The sequence below is a fragment of the Ciconia boyciana genome, chromosome 21, assembly GCF_034638445.1.
Source record: "Ciconia boyciana chromosome 21, ASM3463844v1, whole genome shotgun sequence".
Classification (NCBI taxonomy): domain Eukaryota; kingdom Metazoa; phylum Chordata; class Aves; order Ciconiiformes; family Ciconiidae; genus Ciconia; species Ciconia boyciana.
The window spans coordinates 6,392,341-6,414,687 of NC_132954.1; the positions used below are offsets into that span (position 1 = coordinate 6,392,341).

The following is a 22,347-nucleotide window of genomic DNA, read 5'->3' on the forward strand; positions in this document are numbered from 1 at the left end:
AAACACCCCAAGTGACAGAGCTTCTACCACTTCCCTGGGGAGGCGGTTCTCAGCCTAACACGTCTCGCTGTCAGGACACTTGTTTCCTCACATGTTGTTGCCAGAGTTTTCTGTCCCATCCCTTATTGCTGATTAGGATCCTCTGAGGTGTTTGAGGTGTTTTCTGCAATCTTCCTCCCATCCGTGTAGCCAGCAAAGCAGGAGGAAAGCCACTAGGAATTCAGTGACCGAGAAGGGTTTCACAGACATGGGAAAACTCTGTCACGGCGGGGGGAGAGGTCGGTTTCCAGCTCACCTACATCTCAGCACCTTCATCAGCAACAGAAACATCCTCAGGGGTTGGGACAACAGGACTTGAAGTACAAGCACTGTATTTAATATAAATCTAACAGAACAGGAGTGGAGTATCCCCCACACCCTCCTTACATGTCTTTGTTTACTCCGATTTCTTAAGGAAATGGATGTTGTTACCAAAATCGTAGCAGTAAAAACTTAAGCACTCATTCAGAACTCTAGCAGCGACATTTCCTGGTTACATACTGGATCTCCTGTTCGCTGCAGGTGCTTTCATTTTTACAACCTGAATCTTATCAGCAGGAGCTGTTAGAGCAATTAAAGGAGGAGGGTCTGAAGAAAACATGGGCAGGAAGATAAAGGAAACCAAGAATTCATTTGACTAGCATCAGGGCAGCTCACTGCTCTCATAAACGCTGAGCTGATGCTGCATGTATTTGGAACTCTAAGAAAAGCCTGTTAACTTTACAACATATATTACAGAGCAGCATTTCAGATGCTTTAGTCAAGGAGTTTGGGGCTTTATAATATAAAACACTTGTTTTCATTACAAACTATTTTAATAAACCCTTCCAAACTGAAATTTAACACAGGTGAGAACATTTGTTAAGTGCAATGGGTCATCAGCACCTGAGGAAAGGGCAGGACAGTTCTGCAAGGCTGCTCAGGAGCATCCTTCAGCTTTTAGACCTGTTCAGGAATTAGTGCCTTGTGCTATCAGCAGGTTTTATCAGCAGGGCTGAAACTTGCAGCCTCTAACTCATGAAACTTGAAAGACGAAGTAAGACAAGCATATATGCCAACTTTTCTTTCTCATGGCCATCTGCTATCCCAGCGCAGCCAGCCACCCGAACAAGCAGAATGCTTCACTGACAGCAAGTGATTGAGATCGGAACACCCCAGGCTATAACTTACTGCTTGTACTGCATTAACACACTACGCATGGTGCGCTGGCACCTCCGAGCCCCGGGGGAGATGGTGGAGGGCCCTTTGGAACTGCTTCTGTGCTCAGACTGGCATGGCATGTTGCTAATTGTTGCAAAACTCACAGAAAGCAGGAAAGGCAGAAAAAAAATATGACAAAAATCCAGACGTGGAGGCAGACATGCAACTACTTCTGGGCCACTCCAGCAGCCAAAACTAGGCCTGAAAAAGGCCACTGAAATCCCAGCTCGATGCTCTATTCCCTGATATTCTTTTACAACAGTCAAAGTTATCTATTTGCTGCAATTGTATTGTCAGTGAATTCAAGTTATGAATGGACACTGAAGTGCAGATAGAATCATCAATAAATTTAGGCCGAAAGATCTCTCATCTAGTCCAAGCACCAGGAAATCCTTCAAACTTCAATGCGTGATACACAAGATTCACAGTGGGATCCCCAAAGAAGGTCATGCAAAAAGCAAGAGAGCCACTTCCAAACGCCTCCCTCTGACAGACAGAATGAAAATGCTTTCTAGCGGATGAATGGATTCCAGCCCAACAGTACAAGCACAATTCACCAGTTTACTGGTATGTTCAAATGTAATTTCTCATGAATAAGTGCCCCTACAGATGCTAGAAAGAAACAGGTCCAAAAAAGACTCTTCGAGAGTGAACTCTCAGCCCACACGCCTAGCAGCAAGGCAGGCAGAGCAGGAGCAGCGTCATTAGCTGCTTCAGCAACGCACAGGGATCTGAGAGGGCAATTATTCTTAAGATAGCTGCCCCTCTAGAGGTAAACATATCTCCAACACAACACATTAAACATTATCGTTGCCTGGCTGCTATCAGCCCTAGGCAACCATTCAAAGTACCTTTGCAAACAAGGGCCTGCACCACTACCATAGACATCTTCAAGCAATCCAGCCTCTGCGTGCGAACGCTGCTTTCAAGGGCATAGGTGCTCTTGGCCAAACACTTGCTTCTCACTATCATCATGGATTCATGCAGCTCAGGCCCCCACAGAGCCCTTAAACACACACCCCCAAGAGCAAACGCAACAAAGATTTGGAAGCAGCAATTCTTATCAAGTTCTCAGCCACGTTTACTATTGGGGTCTGGGAAGTCTGAGACGGGGTCTGGTATGTTAAAGTTGTTCTTGTGCTAGAAGGAATATAGGAGGGGATGGAGAAATATGCTAAAGAATTTTGACTCAATGCTGTATGAGAATTCTTAAACAAGGCGACTACATTTTTTTTTTTTTACAGGACTAAGCTAACTTACAGTAGCTGAAGATCTAGCCAAAGGTAGGGTGGTTTTAGCTTTAATTAAAAGAGGAGGTTTGTATTTAAATTCCTTGAAAATTTTTCATTGCAAAGGTATTTAATGGAAAACATATTCCCTTCCCACCCACCTCTAAATACACACTTCCTAAGTTTGTAGAGGTTGTTACTCTTTAAATATATTCTACAATCTTCTAAAATCTTCTTGAACAGCCCTTCAATTATTTTGGGCACAGTGCAGTCTAGGCAGCTGTTTGAGTTACAGTAAGACAGACCACTTTTAATGAGATTATGCATATTTGATATGCTTAAAATGTAGCTTCGCAAATGTTCTCAACTTTTCAGCTGGCTGACTGAATTTTTACGCAACCGCCTACCAGAACCATAAACCTATCAGTTCTACTTAAATTCAGCAAACAATCTGGACAAGACTTCTCTCCAAATGCATGAAAGCGCTTTACAAAACAGATTCAGATGTTTCCGGATATTCTTTTGGTGCTTCAAATGCACTATTCTACTTTATTTGAAATTAACTGACCCAAGTGAGGGTTGTTCCTACCATGGCTACAGCAGAACAGAAGACAGCATTCCAAGTCTGCTGGAGTTTTGCCTCCAGCATACCAACTGTCAAGATAAAAATACAGCTAGACTTGTAGGACTCTGCTTAAGGCCCCATTTAGATTAAGTACTAGGCCTCATTTCATTCTGTGAATACAGAACAATTGTGCAGAAAGCGTGTAAAAACACACAAGACGCAATAAGGACATCATTCCAGATATTTCTGACACAAATTATAGAGATGGGATAAGTGTCAGCTTAGTCCAGATTTTACAGTCTGACCCAGACTCGCTGAGGACTTTCAGTCCTCAAGGCAAATTTCCAAGTTACACATGGTCTACCAGGCACAGCCAAGGTTTTCTTCTGGGCAGCCCTTCACCACCCAGTTCCATACTCTCCTACTTTGCAGATCAGCACGGAGATGTCATTCGCTGCTGCTTTGGTGCTCCCTGAATGAGATCACTGCAGTTTTAATCCTTCCTGCCACGCAAGCAAGAAACATAACTCACCGGAGCAGAGTCTGTGCAGACTGAATTTATAGTCTCTTTTAGCTCAGAGTCCAAGAATCAATTTTGATATAACTGTGCTTTCAAAACCACTGGCGTGCTGCAGCACTAGCTACTTTCACCAGCTCTGCAAAGACACATTTCACCAAATCATTCTTTCTGCATCTGGAATTCCTTCCTACATTCCTTTCTCATTGAGATTACACTTGTCCTTTATTCAAAACAAAACAAACCAAAACAAAAAACCCTGTACTTCAAAACTGCGAGTTGGTTAAAGGGCGTGCAGACAACTCCTATGAAGAAAAAGCAGCTGAGCCACAGCACTCCTTCAAAGTGCTGCTGTCCTGGCACCTTTGTTTCTCCTTTTCCACCATGCATTTCTTTGCATCTTTGATTATTTGAATGCATAGAATAGAGACAAGGCTACCAATATATAGAAAAGGACGTTACAAAGCAGAAGACAAGCACAAAGAAAAGAGCATAAAGAAACTGAAAGAGGATATCGATTAGCATGGTAGAAAACTTAAACTGTTTTCAACACTTGTCTCATACCTCTGCCATTATAGCAGGGAGGAGAGGGAGAAGGAAAGGGCAGAGTCCCCAAACCGAACCCTGTCCTTTGCAGTGACAGCTGACAAGTCTATTCCCGAGATAGCAGCTCCTGAGATTTTAACACCTGCTCAGCTAGAGGGTACTTTTTATCTTGATTTGTCAGATCTGACCCAGCAGCATGACCCATCTCCAACTTGTGTTAGAAAAATAAAACAATATGTAAAAACACATTTAACAATTTCACGTGACAACTACCAGTAAGCCAATATTAATAGAATTAATTATAAGCTACCTAGGCCACAAAGATCTTTTCTCTCACAAGGAAATATATATTATTCTTCAGGCAACAGTTCTGAAAACATTATTTTCCCTGCAGAAGGTGGCATAAACCTGTTTGTCAGTATGAAATCTTTTTGCCCCTTGCAACAACTGAAGTCTGTATCACCAGTTTATCAGCCAAGCACGAACGTTTGACTGCTGAAAGCCTACTTAGGGTAGAAGGAGTGCAGCTGGTTTTCAAATTCAGCAAGTCAATTTGCAGACTGTCTTTGCTACTTTCTACCTTCCTGGAAAAAGATATAAATGTTACATGAGAAGATTTCTGGTTCCTGCCTCCAAAAAATGCCTTGGAAGTTTTACTTGAGGTAAAGTCTTGAAGGATCAGGACCAAATCTATTAAAAAGGAGTGGATACCTCCAGGAACCTGCAGGCACATTGCTACACAAGTGCACCTGAACAAGCACGTATTTTGCTGCCATCAGAGCAATTCACACAGCACTGATGCAAGCACCACAAAACCGAATATTCCTCCATTCTGAAGTATATCAGATGCCACCATCATCATTGCTGGATTCAAGATTGAAATGGTGGCGTCAAAATTAAAAGCGAGTTCGGCAGTTCAAGACAAAAATGCAAAATGCTCTTTTACTCCATGTGCAGCAGGGATCACAAAAATTACAATGATGCTAACCTTCCCATTTCAGGACTTCAACACCTGTTGGGGGCAGAAGTTAATCCCTCCCTTATTGGGGTCTGCTACACCAATGTCTGAGTAATAGCAGGGCAAGGAGCAGATACTGCCCAAAGGCAGGCTGCTACCAGAGAATGCTGTCAGACTGGAGGACACACTGGTCCATTGATGCAGATAATTTCCTTCTCTTCTAAAAAGGGTATTGCTTTGCGCACTCTTGAGGTTGAATTTCAGTGAATGTTTTTCATGCACACACTTCCAGTGAAATTAGAAAAAAAAATTTAAAAAAGGTTACAACGAGAGTCCTAATTTGAAGGAAAAGCAAAGAATCATAATTGATCCTACTAAAATGGCAGTGATAGCTGTCTCCAGTGTCAGTCTGGCTGTACAAACCACTCCTTCAGTGGTATAATGCCCTTGGCCCCAAAACAGTAGGTAAGCATACAGGAAATACACTAAGTGGCACATATTACTGCTGTGTAACTCATTCAAGCAAGCATTAAAAACACACCAAGCAAACAATATTTGCTCACTTTAAATTCAAGATTTATGCTACAGCTTAGAACTGCTGATTGATTGCACAAGCAGAGTCAATAAAAAGAATCAATATAAGATGCTCTGCTGAAGTACACAAGGAATTGAGGGGAAGAGACTTCAAAGCAGCAGCAACTGTTTTGGTATAACACCACAGACACTTGTATATTTACAGACTCTCTAGGCCCTTGTGACCCAGAGAATTAGCAAGGAGCTCTCTACACTGATCTAAGGAACACAAAGGAATCGAAGGTTCCCTACCCCTAAAGGGCTCGCAGGAAAGCTGGCCAGCCTTTTCAACCAGAGGCCAGATTTTGCCTCCCATACAGCATCCCCTCTCTGAGGCTGCCGGCTCCACTGCCAGCAACCCACAGCACATCACTCCACGCAGACTCGCATTTCTTTACAGGCAAAGCACCAGAATCACTTTGGAACGCGCCACGAGGGAAGCCAGCTTGACATTGCAAAAAGCAGAAAATCCAGTCTCATTTTCTAGTGTTTGATCTAGAAAACCTCCATGGTCTTCGGCAGGTGCATTATCTTATGGATAATACTCCTGCTTTCCCCCCCCCCCCACTTTAGACAAAGAAATTGAAGTTAAAGTAGCTGTGCAGCATTTTGAATACTTTGAGCACTTCATAACCTTCCTATTATTCACCCAAACCCTGGCAGCTTTAAAAAAATCCAATAAAAAGGAACCTCAGTATTAACCACATCATGTTTAGTTTTCAAGTCTTTTAAATCAAGCTTATGGTCCATGAAGTTTTTCCCACCCCGAAATAGCTCATTAAATCCTGTTTCATTGTGGCTTGTTCCAGATGAAGAGAGGGCACTTTACCTCTGCAGAAGGGGAGAGGAAAATCCCAGGAGGCACTGTTTTCCGAATTGGCATGGCACGTGAGCAACGCATGTCCTTCCAAAAAGAAGCCTGGATTACAGCTGTATCTCACTTTGTCCCCGATGCTGAACGTTGTCCCTTGCTGAATCCCATTCTGCAGCCTTCCTGGATTTCCGCACGTATGACTTGGTAGAACTGCCAAAGAAAGTTGCTTCTGGTTAGGGACAGTGCATTGTAACAGAGCTGTCAGGTGAAGAATCCAGAAGGAAGTCTCATCTCAAAGTAAATGCATCACTTAAAATGTAAAGAGCAAATAACCACAAAACTTACCCTACTGGATTGCACCAGAATTCATCAGGCCAGTTACGGTCACCGCTGAAGTACCATTTCTAGCAAGTATATATAAGGAAGCAAAAATCACTCCCCAAGCTACTGAGTCAGAAACAAGATCCACTCCTTTCCTGACCAGTTTTACCAGTTTCTAAACCAAAGCACCCTCCCTTTTCCTATGTCCCCCTGCAGTCCTATTTAACACGACTGGCAGCTGATTAGAATCCAGAGATTATATTCCTGTTTGAAATAACGTTTTTCAACAGACCTTCGCTGGGCACCTCAAAGGCCCCTGCAATGTAAGCAGAGTTGCATTATACCTTAGAACCACACAGAAGACAGCAAAACCTGTAATTACCAACCATCACCTAGACAAAAAGAGCAACGTTTCAGCCTACCAGGATTTACACTTCATTGCACTGTGTGTTTAATCCAGATTTCACGCATATGCATCAAACCAGACTGTGAACAATGCAGTTGGACCCAACTCCACTGAAGGCAAAATCTAGTCCAACAAAAGTTTGCATCAGAAAGAATATGGGATACTTGAATGTAAGATGGAGAAGATGCAGCTAAAATCCTAGTAAATCCTTAACCAATGCCTCTGTACAGCAGTTTCAGAGAATTTACATAAAACGTTACAGGTTCCCATAAGCCGCTCCAAAAAGATCCACTCAAATCATGGTTTTAAAGCCCAATATAAAACCCGATGAAGACAACCAAGACTGAGAATGACTTAATCAAATTTGAATCAGGCCCTTGTGCAGCATCTTGTATTATAGTTCTTTTTCATTAAGGCTGAAACATCAGAGGAAGGAAAATATGGTCATTCAAAGCTGAGTGATGGTTTATCATTGGAAACAATTTTGTCAGGGGCATGAACAAAACCAGATTAATTTCTACAAGCAAAGGGAGGTTTAGTCTGCAGCTCTGCCAAGGAAAAGAGAAAGATTAAAAGGAAACTGATACGCTAGCATACATGGTATGCAGCAAAATAAAATACAACTAAAACTGTGCGTGAGCATGTGAAATGAAACATAAATCCTTAACACTAACCGACGCAAAGACGCTACACCCTTCTGTCCTGCCGTGGGACAGCGCTTTAGGATCAGGATTTGAAACTTCCCTGCTCTGGCTCCAGCACAAGCCTTCCCCCGCCAGCAGCCCCGGCTGCCTCCTCGGAGCAGAGTTCAGGTACCCTAAGAGGGCTCCCTACAGCAGATACGCAGGCAGTATCCCCCACAGCGAGGGAAATGAAAGACTAATTTGTAATGAATACAGGATTAGGCTTCCTGCATCCAGACAGACCACCTTGTTTTCTAGTTAACCCACTTCCAGATTAGATGCCACCTTACCACCTTAAACTTGATTAACTTTAATGGCACATACATCTCTACTCCTGCATTGCTTCAGTTTCTTTTTCTTTTTTCCCCGCTGTGACTGCAAGCTCTCGCCACACATCTGTGTGCGGACCAGCAGCCTTTCCCAGAGCCCCAGCCAGCACCCCGGGGACACGGCTCTGGGCCCCAGCCTCTCCACGCAGCCTTTCATCGCGCAGCAACGGGGGGACAGGTACAGCCCTGACAGACAAGATTTCTTCCCTTTGCTCCTTCCCCAACGTACTATTTACATCCTTCCACAAAGCGCCTGGAGCTGGGAAGTTCGGCAGCAACTTTCACATAGAAATATTAATGACCACGCAGGTTTTGTAAGCAGGGGGATGCTATCAAAGACGTCAGATGGGCTGAAAAGCAGTGTAGAACTAATGTTTCATTTTCTGTAATGATACTCAAAACCCCAATTTAATTAAATTACCAATGTCACTTTTGTAAAAAAATGAACCCATTCCTGCTTTTATGCTTCCTTCCTTTAAAATTAATGACTAGAACTTTGCTATAAATAAAAATCTATCATTTTTAAAAGTCAATCTCTAACACTAGCTGCTCTCTACTTAATGAACTGTGAAAGAATCAGACTACCCCGACCTGCATCGTATCTCGAAACCATACTTGAAAAACAGGATCTCATTTAAAAATTCTGCTTCATTTGGCTGCCTTAACTAATATCTTGTTACAGGACAGACAACGCACACATGCTTTTGGGGAAAGCAACATTAACTCCTTGATTGCTTTGGATTCAGTGGGGTTGCTGCAGGAATCGGTGAGCCTGGATTTTTTAATTTTTGTTTGTTTTTTTGTTTTAAAAAAAACACCAGTGCACATCTGCAGAAGACAAACACTTCTTCAAACTGCTGCCTCGTGGACTGAAAGGACTGCTTCCAAAGAGGCTGGTGGTACATCCAGAGCCAGGTTCAGCATAAGCAGCAGAGTCAGCTGCGCACAGGAGGATCTGCTGTCAGTCATGCCCTTGAGGCACTTTTTGCAGAAGATTAATTTGGTCAGCCCCCCCCCAGGAGCTGATAAAGTACACCTTCCCCTACAGAGCGAGGGAGAAGACTCAAAGGACACAACATCTCTGCCCCCTGAGAAAGCACGGCTTCACAAAACGCCTACAGCAGACTGCAGGGTGGGAGTCCAAACAGCTGGGGTGCAGTCTGGAGATGTCCTCGCAAACCCCCTGACCAGAAGTCCGTGCCTTTGTTCTGCTGCCGAGTGTGACTCCCTGAGCTAGTGCAGCAACCGCTTTCACAGCAATGGATTTGTGATTCTACTCCAACATTCCTGAGAAGAGATAATATTATTGCTCATACTTGGCTGCCTCTAACAGCCAGACTCTCTGATTGCTTGAGAGATTAATAGAACTGTATTATTTACATCAGATGTCGCACAGAATAATATTATTAAAGCTTTGTCTTACCCATTTACCAATTCCACTGTAGATTAGCAGCATGGATTTTTTTCCTCCCCATAAAAGCTTTGTTCCCAGCAATCAGCATAATATTTTCCAGTGATTGTATGGAAATGAATGCAGCCACAGACCAGATTTGTACAGATGAATAGAAGGTCCTGTTAGTCATTTTGTAGCTAAGTCTGTTTCTTTCCATGATGAATTTAGAGTAGTTTATTTTATTTGTCTTGATTTGAACAGCTGCCAAACCGTTATCTTATTTTATGACACAGGAAGGGAAATAGCATTATTCTATTGCTGTTGCACCTGGAGAGCTCCTCAACATACCTCAAACATCACTGTCCCAAGGGCTGTTCAAATACACTGCCCTGGAGACCCCACTCCCCAAGATGACACAGTAGAGGAACCATAATCATGGTGTTAATTGCCAGAAGACACAAATAGAACATTAACTGATCACTGGAGAGGAGGTTAGGTGAGAACTACAGCTACAACTCTCCTAAGAGGTAACAGGAGATCGGCTGATCTGAGAGTAAGGCAGAAATGTCACCTTTTCAGCAAGGTACCGTGGAGTGTCAGGACGTGGAAAACATCAGCCAGGAACACACCCACTGAAACCGAGAACCTTCCCACTCCCTGCAGTTTTCAACCTATCCTTCAAATCCACTTATTCTTCAAAAAGAACCCTGTAGGGCACAAGACCAACCTCTGCCCAACTTAACTTCCTTCTGCTCCAGACTTTCTTTTCTTTTATGTTTTCTCTTGCCTTTCAGTTTGGGCTCTTTGTGACCCATCCTTTGGAACCTGCACACGCTCCACTGATTTATCTCACCCTCCATCTTACCCTGGGAGCATCAGGCAAGATCTTGTGTGCTACATAGCTTTTATAGAGCAATGAAGATGTATTTCCCTCTTAGAGCTACTTCTTGTAAACTTTATATCCAAATCTATTAGTACAAGACCAGAGGTGTCTCACAGATTCCATAGTGTGTTGCTTGAAAATGAACTGAACAAATTGGAAACTGAAACAACACCTTTGAGAAGCTTCCACCATCTATTCCTACGAGCTGCTAAAGAGCAGCTAAAGAGCTGCCAGAATTGCTGATCTGCATCAGAAGCTTCATGCCATTCACTGACTTTAATTTTTACCCCCATTTCTTTCTACCCTTTTCAACAGGCTCACCAGGCTGTTCCCAACTTTTCTCATCCCCTTGCCCAGGATCACTACGCTGGAAGTTTTCAAAATCGGCATCTTTCAAAAATCCAGTACTTGTCAAGCCACGTCTCCTTGTTCTAGTTCATTCAAAATTAATTAGTAGTTTTTAAGTCATTAGATGTGACTCAACGCATCCTTGGACAGCATCCCACCATCAAAACGCATTCAGCCTAATTACATCAGCCTTTCCTAAAACCCCATAGCTCTTTTTGTCAGGAGAAAAAAAAAGGCAAAAAAAAAAAAAAGGCAGCGAGATGTTTCTCCTCTTGCTCATCACATTGATACACTGGAGTTACCTTACCAATTCAGGTACTTTCAAACAAACAAACTCAAATCCATCCCTAGCTTGCTCACCATTCCAAAGAGAAGTCTTCCCTGTTTCCTATTCAAATTAATCTTCAGCTCCATTTTCTCTGTTTATATTGTTTGAATATAAAATAACCCCAACATTTAATACATCTAGATACTGCATTCCAGTCTATTACCCTATTTACATAACTAAAAGAAGCATTTTTATTGCTTGAATTATCTATGGTAGTTTACGACAGATATTTCAACGCTATCATTGTTCTAACCTTGAAATCTTATCAAGGAGTGCAACTTTTATGATACGAGGCCATGCATTATCTCCTCATTCCCAACTAATTTTCATTCCTAATAAAAAAGAAGAGAAAGCAAGCAAGCCATGCCAGAGCAGGCACTTATAACTCCTGAATACCATTATTACGGCAGGAATAATTTATAAATCCCAGTGAAAGGATGCTACACAGACCAAGCGCAATAACAAAACCATTGACCTAAACTACTTGGCTCAGTCATCACTGCACACTCATTTCCAAATTAATCTCCACTATGCTTTTTTAACCCTTCTTTCCATTTTCCTGCACTTCCTGAGTCTCGTGGGGGTTGGAAGTCAAGACATCCAAGCGAATCAACAGACAGGTCTCTTCTGCTAGATATCCAGGCTGGGCTGGGGCAGAGCAACATTTCACTCGGAAGACAATCTGCACTATATTTGCTACCTTCCTAGAAATTCAAGGAGACAAACAGATTCTTTAAGGAGAATATATCTAAGAATTCCATCACAGCTTCAAAAACTGAAACACCTATGCAGGACATGGACAGTGCACCTTTGGCCAGCACAAAGGTGAATTCCAATGCGAGGCGGAGATCCACACAGACCAACATCCTCTCCCTCGTGGTCCGTAACTTTTGTGCCAAGTACCATAGGGATACTCCATGGCTCTCTAATATCTTTCACCAGTGTTTTAGTGCAATCTGGTTTAGTTCAGAAGAGTTTTAACCTTCAGAATAAGTGTCCAGTGTGTGCTCCAGAAATGGAAATAAATGCTATCTTTTTCATTTCATTTTATCCTTTCTTATGTCATGATTCATTTCCAGTACAGTCAACAGAGATAAAGCTAAATGGAAACTATTTTTTCCCCTCTAATATTTCTTTGTTCACTAAAAACAGCCAGATAGTTACTTCTGGATAATAACAGACCAGAATGGTTCATCATCCATCTTCTTTGTAGTAGTAGTTCTAGGGCTTTTTCGAAAATTCATTTTCAGTTTTCAATTTACCTTCCTGGAATGTGCTACAGCAACTTCCATGCAACTTCCAAGAGGACCACATAAGCTGAGAGAGAAGTACTTTAGATTTGATTTAGTCATCCCACTACCGAAATAACAAGAGATTCAAAACATGAAAGCAGTAAGATCATGGGAGATATGGTAACAAACAATCCCATGTATCTTCAGAGATGCAGTGAGCAGGGATCCTTAACATTTGGGACTTTATGACACTCATGATTTATACTTCCAAATAAATGTCATTACTTGCTGAGCACAGTAGAGGAAGCCTGGCCAGAATGAAGATACAGATACTGAAGCCTGGCTACAGAAATATTTTGCTGGGCCCTGAAGAACAACGTCATGCTGGCAGATGCTTAGACGTCAGCAGATACTTAAGTTTCCAGAACCAGTGGTCCTCACATACCATCCCAACCTGGCATGCTCTCCTGCATCAGGAGCCTAATCAGCAAGGCACTTGAGAATGTGCTTATCTTTGTGAACATGCTCTAGTCCTGCTGCTTTTCAGTGCAACAACACTTGAACACAAGCTTAATTTAAAGTATGTGGTTAAGTGTTTTGCTTAGCAGGAATGGATTTAAGTGTATGTTTAAAGGCTTCATTGAACTGGCATTTAACAGCTGCAGAGTAACCTGAAAAAACTTCCCTAGGGAGGAGGATGGTTTTACATTTGTTTTCTCTCTTCCTCCCTGAACTAAGGTTAACCATTCCAAGGGAAACGAAGACCTGCATCTTTTTGTAACATAAAAGACAAGCCAAGAACAACAATACTGCAGTGGTTATCAGCACCAGAAGACAACTGCAGGAACCAAACGAAAGCAGAATTAAAACTGCAGCCCCAGAGAGTTCAGCTGCCATATCAAATTAAGCACCTCACTCCGTTGTGCACATCAAGACTGAAAGCCAAGGCATCAGTGTGAAAAAAAGGGTGTCAGATTTGGAAACCCAGCTTTGAGCTGATTCTATCTAGACACTGGGTGCCAGTGTTGATCCGCTCTGCATTTTGCTGGAGCGTGTCCCTGGACAGGGAACGCTCTTTGTTCTGTTAAAAAAAGCCACTTCCAACTTTAGAGACCACATTGTTTATCTGCTTATTGATCTTCTCTAGCTATTGGCTGATGACCCAGAAACAGAAACTGTAGCCAACTACATCTGTTTTAATAAATATTTCACAGCAGAGGAAGGGCATTCACCACAACATATCATTGCTAGTTTTTTCAGCCACTTCCCTGGAAGCAGCAGGTATCAAAGTGCAGGGCAATAGCAGCCAGGGCCCGAGCCAGCTGGGAGGCCAGCAGCGATGGGGCTCCTCAGGTCTCACCTACAGCACCGTGCGATCCCTGTGCCCACACAGACCTGCCGAGTCTTCACACCAGCATCGCAGGCAGCTCGATTTTCTTTCTTCTGGTGGCTTTCACCCATCTTTCCCACCCCTTACTCCTGGCTTTCAGAAGCCTTTAGAGGGGCAGCTGGGGATCACACACCACACCCCTGCTCTGAGCAGCAGCCCACCCACCTTCCCAAGCAAGACAGACTGAGTTAGCTCACACCTAGCCTGAGGTTAAACCACAAACAACCCATTTCCTCAGAAGTGGGGCCAGAAACTCCCGTAATTCACAGCTTCCACTTGCTTCAGCTTCCACTCAAACTACATAAGGTCTGGCTCACCCCCACAAATAAGCATGGAAAAACTAGTCTGCTTTAATTTTTCAACTGCCTCCATAATTTATTCCTTCTAATTTATTCCCTCCTACAGTTATCTCTTCTGTACTTCTTTAGGAAGCTTGGCTGCTCAATACCACACAATGGCCAATACTGTAGGCATAACTAACTGACTGGGACATCAACCTTACAGAGCAGTACATTAACTAATCAGTGAAATCACACAGTTCGTGGGGAAATGCCCTTTAGAACAGGAAAGGTAAAATATTATGCCGTTGAGTAGAACAGTCAATAGTAAAAGCAACCAGGAATGCTGAGCTCACAGCGCAGACACCTCCTATCAATAACCAGAAAGCAAACACATTTCAAGGATGGTGCCACAAAAGAGTCCACTGAGCTGCCGTAGCAATTAGGTAGTCTCCTGCTTCCGGCACTAGAGATTCATTATTAATTTGCGGTCATAACTGATCAAAAAAATCTAGAAGGTAATTTTACACTCTTCACTGAAAACAAAGCTAAAGTGATCTAATTATGTCATAAAAACATGCCTAGGGCTAAGTCCTGTTTCCTAAATTCACAGGTGCCTCTCTTGCAAAATTTGCCACAAGCATAATTTTGCAAGCTATGCAATAACATGCACTCATCTCAGAGAACAAGTTTTTAGCCCCACAGGGGATCTGCCCAATGCCTGAATATACTCAGGAGCAAGAGCTTGTTCTGATTTCAAGGACCTTACTCTGATTTCAAATCCTTGTCTGTTACTCAAAGGTAGATTATGTGGATCTGGGTGCTCAGACCTGCCCTATCTTTTCTTTCATACATCCCAACCTATTTAACGGACATTAAAAGGACATTTATGCAAGCTAAGGTTAAGGCAGGCAGGGAAGGTGAAAGGGCAAACGCCCATAAGACGATGACTGTTAAAAAAAAAGGGGGGGGGGGGGCAGGAGAGGAGAGAAAAACAACAGCCAAAAATCATAGCTTGCGAGTTCAGAGTGGATGTCAAATCCTTCAGCAGCAGGGAAGTACAGCATGCTAACGGGCTTCCCAGAGACCCTACAGAATCGCTGTCCTTGGAGACTTTCAAGATCCAGCTAAATAAAAGCACAGGTGACCTATCTAGTGTTGGTCAACACTCCTGCTTTGAGGGGGAGCCTGCAGCAGAGCCCTCCTGCGGTCCCTTTGTTACTGCAAAGAGGAGAATATCTACTGCTTCCAGATCTGTCAGCATGTTACAGAAACACCACCAGAACCGAAGCACACTAACAAATAACCACGCGCTGCATTCTTCCTCAAGTGAGCTTTTCTTTGATTGATATAAAGACTAGTCACTTGAAGTAAACATCTTGAATTTAAGTTGGAAGGTGACTTGCCTGTCACTTCCAAGCATGTCGTTTGAAGGACGTGGGTGTAATTTCATGCACTTTTTAGACAAGACGTGGCTGCGTTGCATGGTATGCCTCTCACGCTGCCAGGCCAGATGCAAGACAGGCCCTCCAGGGCCACTTGCAGCCTGCCCGCCAGTTCAGATTACCAACATCCACTTTGGAGACCTCTGCACTGACATATGTCTTTGAGAGGGTGGGAGAAATGTCCAGCCACCTACTTAGCTCTTCTACAGTTGGAGTGGCTGCTGGCCATCATTCATACATCTCAGCATGAAAAGATCTGATAGCTGTTGCTGCAAATCTTTAGCATAAGTATACAGCTCCAGTTCTGCCAAACAAAACCCACCTTCTGGTTGAAGAAAACAAGATGGGGGATGCAGGGAAACCTGGAGAGACCACCTATCGCACAATGAATGTTCCTGTCCTGTTCCATTTTACTCATCAGTGAAATGGAAAAAATTCACCTCATTCTCTCTTCTCTCCCCAGACAAGACACTGAAGCTGTACTCATAGGTTAGGCCCGTATCTATCCAGAACTGCTCACCTAAATTCTACCTAGAATAGTATGATGGTTCAAATACTTCAAGGAGACCTTGAAAATACCAGGAATTGATACAAAGAGATGTTACAAATGAAAATTCCATATGTACATGCTACAAGAAAGGCGTCTATTGTATAAATATTGTCATGGAAACAGGATACAGATTTGCTTTAAATGACACTCAGAGCACATTAATGGAAAGAGAAAGGACTGAGGCTGAACCTAGAAAAGATACCTCAAGATCTCAGAGCTGGCCTGAATCTTGTTCCACGACATGGGGCAAACCTACGTGTTGTTTGAATTTCACATCACTGATATTAGAGCTGAATGTTTCGACTCTGACAATACAATTCTACACTGAGAAAGATCATACTGAAAGAGTTCACATGTAACCACAGAAGTACCATGTTAGGTTCCCACATGCAAATAACAAGGAGGAAAAAAGGCACACTTCACCGAGCATTCAACATGAAACAGCTCAGAAATAATTTCTTCCACTTCCTTTTTTCCCCTGATACTTTAATTACGCTGTTTATATGCAACACAAGTCTACCCTCTCCAAGGGCAAAGATGCAAACCCTACTTTACTCCCTATACTCCCCACCTGAAGCTGGGCACACTCACCCACCCACCCTTACATTCTCTACTGCAGATGCTACTGCTGCTGAGAGGAAGGCAAAGGAACAAAATCTGTTTATTACAGACAGTTCCCTTCACCTCTCCACCACAGAAAAACACCCAGCTTCTGTGACTATCAGTTTACACCTTGAATATTTTCTATTAAGAAAACACTAAATCTTAATCTAAACAGTCTTCAGCTCTTGAACCCTTCAAACAGCCAAAGCACATCCAGGCAAAGTGTGCAAGTTCAACCCCTTCAAACGCTCGCACTGGAAAGAATTTACACAGCACCTATTTGACATGCAATTCAGTCTAAGAAAAGTAAAACCTCTTTCCTCTGGAGCTATGCATCAGGCACTCAGAGTGGAAATGCTAGGAAGTCAAAGCAATGCTTGAGCAGAAGAAAATGGGGCCCATTGTAAAATATAAACCAGAGAAGGCGACACATACGCCTCATACTCGGCAGTAGCTTGCTACAGCTTGTTAAGAGATTCATGCAGTGGACTTTTCTGTGACTGCTGCCACAGTCTTCTCTATACTAGCTGAGCCAAAACAGATATTTTTAGACTAAAACCCTTTATGAGCTGTTCATCTTATTACTGCTTCATTCCATTCATTATATTTTTAATCATGTCCAAACAACTGAGCTATTAAATAAATTCCAAAGCAGCACAGCAGGCTGTGGCTTATGCAAGCTAAAGATCAGAGCAGTAGGAGAGAAAGGCTACTTTGGTTGCAGATTAAACCTTCCCATTCTTACAAAGCACAAAGCAACTGCTGGACTCAACCGCCACATATTCAGGATTACGGCCATTTCTCAGTCCCGTCTCCTGCTGACATCGTAAAAGACATCCAGGATATGATTTACTTGATTAAAAAGTTACAGGCATCCCACAGAGGAGGGAGAAAGTTATATAAGTATCCTTTCAGTAATGAACTCCCCACTGCAAACGCCTTTGTTAGCCTCCACCAGAGCATTTTTTAAGTGCAGATTTGTACACTGCAACACTTCAAACTTTCCAGACAGCTTCAGCATCTTGTAAACTGTCTTGAAATGAGAAACTCCACACTGCTGTGACCAGAAGAGAGCTGCTGTACTGCACACCTTCCATCGCTTACAGCAGAGTACTTGGAAAACTTTTAGTGATGTTTAAAGACATCCACCCACCTACTTCTGTAAACGCTGAAAGGTTTTACTGAAATCAGAGAAGTTGTTGTGCCACAAGTCAGAAGGACACCAACATCACACATTAGAAGAACAGAAAGAACCTGCTACTGTCCTACAATTCCCAGAGGCAAAAGATGCTTCGCCCTTCTTATGAACCCTGGTATTTGGGAGAGGCAGTCCCTGGAGCAAGAAGATATACGGTCTGTGATAGTACCAATACATCATAGGTCTTGCTATGTGTTTTGTTACAGAGAGCGCCCTACACATGGATTAAACAACTAAAGAATAGAGGAAAAAAAATGCATTTCAGAAGCAATAATACTTTCCCAGTTACAGGATTACACCTGCCATTCAACTGCACCCCACCTCAATTTCTCATCTTTCAAACAAATTAATGCCATTAGTTCTTAACAGCTTTTGCTCCACGGGCTAGCCGAGCCCTTTCAACCCAGTAACCCCCATCCTCCTTTCCAACTCACTGCACCCAAATTCTTCCAAAAAGGATCATTTCCACCAGATGAACTAAGTTCTACTAGATCTTTGCCTCCAACCAGAAAATCTATTCTCTTGAGCAAAGGCTTCAAACCTCACTCAACTCACAATTTTTCCTCGGCTCCTTTCACCCCCTCCACCCCAACTCCCCTGCTGACAAAGCAGCTCCCACTGGTCCCACTGAGGAGCCCCCAGGAGACCTGGAAGGAGAGTGAGGAGCCTCAGCTGGGCTTGGCCCAACGCCCCTCGAGGGGCCAGCAGCACAGGCAGATGAGCAGTCAGTTTTGCTCTCACTGGATTACAGACGGCTGTTCAGTAAAACTTCAGCTGTGACAAAGTTTACTAGCACTCGAAAGCTACCTGAGGCTCAAGTGAAATTGGATATATTCCACAGTACAGAGACCTAACAGAAAGCTTAACAACATGTGGCATTTATATAATATTTTAGATGTTCAAAGCATCGTTTAGGCATTACCTGCAGCTCAGGGGACTGGTCAGCTGGGCTGGAACTCTATTTAGCACTAGTTCTCATGGGATTTCTGATAATGGATTCTTCACTTGTGCCAGAAATGCCACAAAAATAGATCTGTTTAGGGGGTAGCACAGCCTGTATGCTTTCATTGTAACCTAGTCTCTAAAGAATAACATACACTTTTTCAAGCTCTAAATAAAGTTTTCCTTTTAATTTGATTTCTAAACAAAAGATCGTGATATTCCTCCTTTTATCCAAGACACTCGTCTACTTTCAGCACTGTAGCCTGAAACAAAAATTCGCAGGGAGAATTAATGGCTATCATTTCTATACACAGAAGTTGTACTAGGTTTTGTTGCGCTTTGGTCCAATGCACTTTCACTAACATAGATTTTTCTGTAAAATATAAAAATTACAGCTGGTTTGCCCACTGAGAATCTGCTCATACATAATTCCATGTCTGGAACAAGAAACCTAACTTCCATTAAGTTTTTGTTTCCACTAACTTTCTTATCTCCCAGCCACCTGAGGCTACCCGCTCAGGGGGACACCACCATGCACACGCCATCATGAAAACAAGAGCAGATGGAGATGCTGGAAGATGGTTTAGGATAAACGCATCAAGAAAGCATGCACGGACAACTTGGTCATGTATTCACAACAGAGGACAACTGCTAATGAGATTACTATATGAAATATGCTAGCACAAACTCATTTTCCTCCCACTATATGTTCCTGCAAGGCTGGTCTAATTTTATAGGATGAGAGGTTGCGTGGGAAGAACAGGATAAAAGCAAGATCAATGATCGTAAGAAATTTTAATTAGCATAAAGGTTCCTCTGTGTTAGTTTACAGAATTGAAAAAACATAACACAATGTCTGGAAAATTAATTTTGGGAGAGTCTGACAGCTGGATCTCTGTCCAAGACATTCTGAAAAGCATATATACAATTTCTGACACAGCATGTAGAACGAACTGCTCTTTTCTAGAGACCAACAGGATAATTTTCGAATCGCCTTTATGTCACTTCCATTAGGACTATGAAAACTCTTGTGCTTCAAATACAGTCTGTTTTCTTAGCAGTGAGTGAGGCTTATGTAATTTTTAATATAAAATAAGAATTCACTTGATGCCAAACTACAACATCTATTCTATTAAAATACAGGATAATTCCAAATGCCCAGTCTCAGACACTTCTGAGCTCTAGCCAAGATGTATGAAGCACAAACACTAAAGTGATTAGTCTGCAGGAGGTGAAAATTCATGGAATTTCATGACACAGCACTGAAAAGAAAGCTCCAGCAGCAAGTGCTCAGGCTGCGCAAAAAACGCTAGCAGTCTAAACAGGATAGAGGGGTCGGGAGAAGGCTGAACCATGAGATATTCCCACATTCAGAAGACAAACGCACAGACATTTGCATCTTCGACTACAGGTGGTCCTGCAACTGAACATGCAGTCATGGAAAACCTCTGACCTTAGCTTACGGAGTGGGGAACTAACTACAAACGGAAAGAAAAGCAAGAGTAAAAAAATACTCCTGCAAATTTTCTTCCTCTATAAGGCCAAGAAAAAACAATCATGAAATTCATGTGCTCATCATCAAACAAGTAGGATACACCATTTTTACATATGCATCCCAAACAGGCCACAGAGGAAAGTTACGAATCCTGGAAGGGGAGAAGTATACTAAGTTATATTTTAGACATTACATGGTACATAAATAAGCGTTTGAAAGACTAACTTCTTAAAAACCATCAGACAGAAATAACAAGGAAAAAATGCTCAGAAACTAGCCACTTCTTGCAGCAATAAGTTCTAATGGATTAGTTGGAACCCATGTTTTTATGCTTTTTATACCCACCCTCTCTCTTTTCTTCAGCTTTTGTGCTAAGCTGAAAATATCCAGCTATCCCATCCCTACTGTTTATGGAAGTAACGACAGAACTGCCAAATTCCCCACCCTCCATTCTCAATTGCCTATTATCAAGAATGGAGGCCACAATATTGAAGAAGCAATGTGTATTTATATCTCTTTGGCAGAAAGATCTATTTTGAATGAATGAGCTCATATTTTTCCCAGTCTGAAATATACTAATGGCATGTGATTTGTCATCTGGATTCAGTATTTCTCAATACTGAAATACCTGGATATGAAAATCTGACCCATCAGAGAAGAAAAACATCTGGATTTACACCAATGCTATAAAAGACTTCCCATAACTAAAATTGTAAATTCCTTTATTAATCTTAGTACGTTGTGGATGAAACTGTTTTGGCCTTGAAATTAGTTGAAAGATTAGGAAGAAATAGCTAGAACTTGCGGGGGGTGGACAGCGGACCAGCAGTGAAAATGAACAGAAAAGGAGTTCAGTGCATCTCCTCGGTGCACGCTTAGCAGTTGACTCCCCACTGAGCCGTGCCGAAGACCAGCCAGACAATACCTCTCCACTGCAAAAGCAAGACAGCTCTGTAGCTGTGAGACGGCTCCTGGCGAAAAAAAACTAAAAGTCAAATCAGAACAACTGTACCCAAAGTGTACGAAAACAGTACGAGTTAATCCTTTGAGTGAAAGGTATTTTAAAAGAGCTGGTCTGTCAATCAGCTGTGGCCAAGGTGGAGGGAAGACTCCTGTGAGAGAGACAAACAGAGATAAGACCAACTCTTCAGTCATATCAGTTATATCCTCACAGATGAGATCTCTCGCTGTGAATTTCCAAGATAGAGCATAGCACAGCACTTCCCTGGGGGCAGAAGGCAGTCACCGTGACTTTATCAAGTAACTAGTTATAATTTTCATGCAAATAACAAGAATAATCAAACGACTATCACAGCTGTGTCAGCCGGAAGAAAACAACGTCTATGAGATGATCAAAGCAAGCAGATGACCTCACAGAAAGCACATTCAAGATGTTATCTGTCCTTTTGCAACTTGTTTGCTTTGGTGTGAGCTAAAAAGAAAAAAAGAAAAACCTCTCGGACTGCTTATAACTGCCTGGGTGAGACTGCCAGACTGTGCATACCAACAACCTTCCATGAGCGCACACTGTATTTACGGGTCAATATTCAAGGGTCATGTGCATGTGTATCCACTTTTTGTTTATTTTTACTCAATCTTTGCTGGCACAGAAATACAGGCAAAATGCATTTGCTATCCCTCAAGGCAAAGCACCAGACAAGTCGGAGTGTTAAGGAATGGATGAAGCTGTTGAACAAATGAGAAAAACATCAAATCATCTGAAAGAGCTTTTCAGTGGGGTTGGGGGGGTGTTGTTTTTTGGTTGGTTTTTTTTTGTTGTTGTTGGTTGGGTTTTTTTGGTTGGGTTTGGGTTTTTTTTGTTTTTAAAGCAGAGGTGGTTTCTTACTTCTTCTGATTGTCAAACCTCAAGGTAGCATCACATGAAGCTGAGCTTTCAGACATTGGCAGGTCTATTTCACCACTGTTTTATTATCTAGAAAAGCTTCATCTTTCCAAACTGGTCATGGCTGCAGCATTTTTGTTGCATGCGTTGTTGTTTTTAATGTAAGACTCACAGGACATGAATTGTCTTTTACACCACTTAATCCCTATTAAATTTAGTTGAAATACTGGGTTAAAAAA

General features: G+C 42.4%; 1 protein-coding gene across 1 annotated transcript in view; it reads right to left on the reverse strand.

Moving 5' to 3' along the window:
• CSMD2 (CUB and Sushi multiple domains 2) overlaps positions 1-22,347 on the reverse strand; it is a 313,890-nt gene that overhangs the window by 225,138 nt on the left and 66,405 nt on the right. The window contains 1 exon segment of the mRNA XM_072885005.1: positions 6,457-6,651. Coding sequence (XP_072741106.1) covers positions 6,457-6,651 — 195 coding nt within the window.